The following is a 5,820-nucleotide window of genomic DNA, read 5'->3' on the forward strand; positions in this document are numbered from 1 at the left end:
GCTCTGTACTATGCATGCTGAGTTCTACCAGGACCAATCAAAATGCTCAGAGATGGACATCTGGGACCTGGGAATCCTTCCCCACTATTTTCTAAAGAAAGCTGTCTCCACACACCACTTTTGAGGATCTAAAGTAACATGCCCCATAAGAAGATCTGAAGTGTCTGCCTTTTTACCAATGTGCAAATCATCATTCATCAGATGTTAATTTTAGACCCAAACCAGAGGCTGTTTGTCAAACCCATCAAGGGAACTCAAGTCTGATTTTGGGTGAATATTCACCAATTCTCACAAGTCACTCCACCAACATTTGAACCCAGCATCTTGAGGGTTTAATATAACCCACGCTGAACCTGGATGTTACTGTCCATAGAATCATTGACTTCAGATGGCCACATAACTAATAGCACTGCAGGTTAGGCAGGCACATCAGAGTACTGGGCCACCTCCAACGTCAAAGATACTTCTGCCCTCACTATCTTCCAAAGTAGAGAGCCAGTGAGCATTCCCTTATTTCTTCCTCCTTGTTTCTCTCTGAGCATTTTCTGGCCAAGTAGGACAGAGAATTCAGGACAAACTGGGTTCCCAAGACATAGACTTTCTTCTATTTCCCTGTGCAGTTTTTAGTATGGTAGAGACAGCCCACCTATCATTTCCATGCCCAGCTCATAGGAAGGATATAGAACCTGCCTGCTGTTTCCCAGTGGAGAACAAAGACAGAGCCAGGACCCCTTCTTTTTACAGTCCAATTCAGAGAAGACTGCAGAGAGCCTGCTTGTCATTTTTCTGTGCAGCTCTGAGAATAATAGAGCCAGCTTTCTATTCCACTGTGAGGCCCCAGTGAGAACACCTAGCAAAACCCTCCAACATGGCCTTGATTCAAAAGATAGCTTATCCTCCCAGGATGTATTGGCAGTAAAAGACTCTCCAATAATGGAAAACCCTGTTGAGGTCCTGTGGCCACCTTCATGATCAACAATCAAGGATGAAAGTAGGTATTGCAGAGAATTGTGACAAAGATTATAAGGACCTGTTGTTGTCTGTTGGCCTCTTTGATTCTCCATTAGTTCACACAAGTAGCCCCATTAAAAAGAAAAGTAGTGCCCTATATTATATACTTACAAGGTATCTCTAGTGAAATCAGGCCACTGAGATGGACAACACCAAGTAGGCAATACACTGAAACATTTTCTTTCATATATTTTTATATTATTTTACTTCCATTTGATAAATCACAATAGGATGCATCTGTGGGTTAGTGTGATGCTTAGATAACTCTGTCAATGTTAGATGATTAACTTTTCTTAAATAACATATCTCTCAGCTTACTGGACCCTGACTTTAAACACAGTGAACTCTGACAGCAGCTATAGTGAGATGTTCCAACTTGTTGACATTGGGATGAACTGAAAGATCACCACTGAGCAACAGCTGCAGTCCTCCTGTGATGCTTTCCACTCTTCAGCCTGGGTTCTTCTGGGACTAACCATAATGCTCTGAGATGGAAATCTGGGGCCTGGGTGTCCTCTCCCACTATTTTCTCATAATCTCTCTCTTCTCAAGACACAACCTTTGAGAAGCTGAAGAAACAGGGCTTACAAGGAATTTCAAGGTAGAATGGAATCCAGCAGAAATTTTAGGGTGATATGTGTCTGCTCTACTAGCCATGATAACTGACAAGACTTTGAGTGCAAATTGATCCTAAATATGGTCGAATATCTTGAAGCAGCTGCCACTTGTTTTAATGTTTCTGATTATAATTTTTTAAATACTTTGTTTTGTCTGCCTCTCAATGATTAAAATTTGTATATCTAAGCCAGGTGTGATAGTACATGCTTGTAATATCAGTACTTGGGAAGCAGAGACAGAAAGATCTCAGGTTTGTGGCCAGCCTCATCAACTTAGTGAGAACCTCTGCAAATTAGTTAGATTTGGTTTCAATATAAAGTATAAAAACTTAGGGCTGGGTGTATAGCTAATAGTTAGAATGCCCCTGTGTTCAGAAAGCTGTTTGCTCAGGGTTGTTGGCAGATTTTCAGGGGAAGTGTTTGCACAAGTTCTTTTCTAGCACTGAGGTCCTTGAGAAGCTGAGAGGCAATGAGAAGTGTGGATATGTCTTGGGTTCTGAGAATCCAGAAGCCCTGGCTGGGAGCCTGACCTGAACCCCATGAAGCCCAGAAAAGGCATGCATCACTGGAGTTAGGCCATACTGCAGAAGGTTGTCAAAGGATTTCTCACACTTGGGAGGCTGAGACAAGAGTATCATAGATTCAAGGGCAACCTCAGCAAGGAATGAGACTCTTGTTAACCTAGTAAGACTCTGTTCCAAAGTAAAAACAAAAAGTAATGCAAAGAATGTAACTTAGAGTCGAAGTACGCCTGGGTTTAATCTCCTGTATAAAAAAATAATAATAATAGAAGTAAACTAACAAAAGATTGTGGATCAGTAAAGTTTTCTATGTTGAAAATAAGAGAAATTCAACCAGGATTTAAGATACCAATACAGTGCCAGGTCTGGAGTAATAACTGTGCATGATGGTTGGAGCATTTTACTTCTTTTTTATTTGTGGCTTCAAAGTGGATTGCAACATAGATCAGTATGCCACATGGAGAAGAATGCCAATGGGCACTTCTGTCCAAATGGGCCAAGGAATGCTGCACATGTACCAGGTGTTTGACTCTGATTCGGATCCAGAGATAAGTCAACAGGGTATTGCATGCCAGGCACTCTGACAACTGGACCTTGCCACCACACCAAGATGAAAACATCTCTTTCATTTCCCTGCCCTGCTTTCTGTCCCAGGGTTGATATTCCCAAATAGAGACAATAACTGGAACTGCCTGGGCCTTGGGGGAATTGCCATCAGGCCCTGTGGAGAACAATTTAAGTTGGCCTTTCCCTGCTCCCACTATAGCACAGAGGAAATCAAGGGTATAGACTGTATAGACTGGTTCCAATTCATGCAGAAATACATACAGAAATACCAGGATCTCTATCCCTGCGATGACAAGAAGGATCAGGAGAAGGAGCCAACAGAATGTATAGAGGAAACCATGCCCACAATGGCCACTACCACCAAAGAGGAAGCAAGGCCAAACTGATGAAGATATGAGCCCTGGGCTGTAGTCTTTTCACAAAGAGTGACCTGGGCCTTGTGCAGAGAGTTTTTAATGCACCTCCAATAAAGTCTTTCTTTTATCATTCTGTGTAATAATAATTTATTTTGATGGTCATGGGTCCTGGCCCATTTCATTGTTTGTAAAAAGTTTGGGAAATTGTAGGTATCATACTGTATGAAAATCTACAAGTGAATGCAGCTGCTATTTGTGAATTTTATTTTCTTAAATTGTCTGAAATTTTGCCACTTTGACACAATGTGCTGAATATTCTCAGAAACCAGAATCATTCATAAATGTTTCTTTTGAATGAGCTGATTTATTCTGATTAATTTTATTCCTTTTAGTACACTTGACTCCTGTTTGGGAGGTAGAAGCAAAGCCTCTTCCTTCTGAAGATTTGGTGTGTGGCCTTTCCTAATAGAAGAGGCTTCAAAGGCATCTGCCACATAGGCAGGGAGAACCCAAGACCCCACATCTGTTCAAAGAATGGGGGATTGACTTCGGCTTAACACTGATCAATCCCATTGATACAGACTGTTGTACTTTATTTTGAAAACAGGATCTCACCAAGTTGCAGAGGGCCTCAATAACAAGCTGAGGCTGTCTGTGAACTGCAATCCTATGCATTCAGCCCCCTGAATACTGGGATTACAATCATGCTTCATCATGCCTGGATTAAATGTTTCTTTTGAATGAACTGATTTATTCTGATTCATTTCATCCCTTTTAGTACTCCTGATTTTTGTGAAATAGAAAAAAAGCTTCTTTCTTCTGAAGTGGTGGTGTGTGGCCATTCCTAACAGAAGAGGCCAGTGGTCAGATTTCAGTTTCCTAGAAACATCTTGCCCTGTGCAAAAGAGGGGCAGTATAGCTAGATCTTTGTGAATCTTGTTTCCATGTTTTCACTGACCATCAAGTTGTCTACATTTAGAAAGTGGATATTGGAAGAGTTCAATTTTTGACAGCTGTACCTGGTCGCAAAGCCAGGGTTTGGGCGACATTCCCTCTGGCTCTCATGTCTGGCTCATGCTGTGTTCTTGAGAGGTTGTAACCTGAGCTGTCAAAGCAGTATCCAAGAGAGGAAATGGTGTTCAGTTCTCAATGAAAAGGAAGTATTATTATTTTTTATTTTTAAATATTTTATTGGTGCATTATATTCCATCATAATATTGGGGTAAAACACTTGTGTGTACAAACATGTACACATCGCTGATTTAACCCCTACCCAATTCCCACCCCATTCCCTCCCCGTCCCTCCTTCCCTTGCTTGGCTTAGCGATTGACTTTGATATGTTTAAGTACATTGTGTGTTTTAGAGATTTTCCTCTTCTCCCCTCCTTTCTCCTCCTTTAGGTTGTCTTCTTTGCTCCTCTATAGGATTCTTTTTGAGTTCCTCCTATGACCCATTTCTCCCAAACTCTCACATATTAGGGAAAGCATCTGGTTTCTTATTTTTTGTGCCTGACTAATCTCACTTAGCATAATGTCCTCCAGTTCCATCCATTTCCCTGAAAATTATGTAATTGAGTTTTTCTTGATGGCTGAGTAAAATTCCATTGTGTACATATCCCAGAGTTTTGTAATCCATTCATCTGTTAATGGACATCTTGGCTGGTTCCATAGTTTAGCTATGGTGAATTGTGCAGCTATGAACATAGATACACATGCATTAGTTTGGTAGTTTGGTTTTCTATCTTTTGGGTAGATACCCAGAAGTAGTACTGCTGAATCAAATGGTAGATTTGTTCCCATTTTTCTGAGGATTCTCCATACTGTTTTCCAAAGTGGTTGCTCTAATTTACAATCCCACGAACAATGTCTTAGAGTTCCCACTTCTCAACATCCTCGCCAGCATCTGTTGTTGTTTGTGTTTTGAATGATTGCCATTCTAGTTGGAGTTAGGTGAAATCTCAGGGTAGTTTTGATTTCCATCTCTCTGATTGCCAGTGATCTTGAGCATTTATTCATGCATTTATTGGCCATTTGAATTTCTTCTTTTGTGAAGTGTCTATTTAGTTTGTTTGCCCATTTTGTTATTGGATGCTCTGTTTTCTTAGAGTTGTTACTTGAGTTCTCTGTATATTCTAGATATTAGTCCTCTATCGGTGGTGTAGGTGGCAAAAATCTTCGCCCATTCTGTTGGCTCTCGATTGAGGTTCTTGACAGTTTTCTTTGATGAACAGAAGCTCTTCAGTTTCATACAATTCCATGTATTGATTCTCCTTTTAATTTGTTGTGCCTTTGGGGTCCTGCTGAGGAAATGTTTATCTGTGCCTATGTGTTGCAGTATTGGACCAATGCCCTCTACAAGGAGCTTCAAGGTCTCTGGTTTGATTTCCAAGTCTTTGATCCATCTTGAGTTGACTTTTGTTCAGGGTGAGAAAGTGGGATTAATTTCCAGTTTTCTGCATATGGTTAACCAGTTTTGCAAACACCATTTGTTGAAGAGGCTATCTTTCTTCCAGTGTATGTTTTTGGCCCCTTTGTCAAAAATCAATTAGCTGAAAGTATGTGGACTTGTTTCTGGGTCTTTTATTCTGCTCCATTGGTCTATATATCTGTTCTTTTGCCAGTACCATGCTGTTTCTATTACAATGTCTTTGTAGTATAGTTTAAAGTCAGGTATTGTGGTTCCTCCTGCATGGTTTTTGTTGCTGAGAACTACCTTGGGTATTCTGGGCTTTTTGTTATTCCAGATCA

General features: G+C 40.6%; 1 protein-coding gene across 1 annotated transcript; it reads left to right on the plus strand.

Annotated features, from left to right (window-relative positions):
- Positions 1-2,640: 2,640 nt before the first annotated feature.
- LOC308279519 (mitochondrial intermembrane space import and assembly protein 40-like) lies at positions 2,641-3,102 on the plus strand (the record flags this gene model as incomplete). Its single annotated transcript, XM_080719647.1, has 2 exons — positions 2,641-2,710; positions 2,804-3,102. 2 exons carry the CDS (start codon positions 2,641-2,643, stop codon positions 3,100-3,102), a joined length of 369 nt encoding a protein of 122 aa, XP_080575773.1.
- Positions 3,103-5,820: the final 2,718 nt, after the last annotated feature.

The sequence above is a fragment of the Muscardinus avellanarius genome (assembly GCF_963383645.1).
Source record: "Muscardinus avellanarius genome assembly, chromosome: Y".
Classification (NCBI taxonomy): domain Eukaryota; kingdom Metazoa; phylum Chordata; class Mammalia; order Rodentia; family Gliridae; genus Muscardinus; species Muscardinus avellanarius.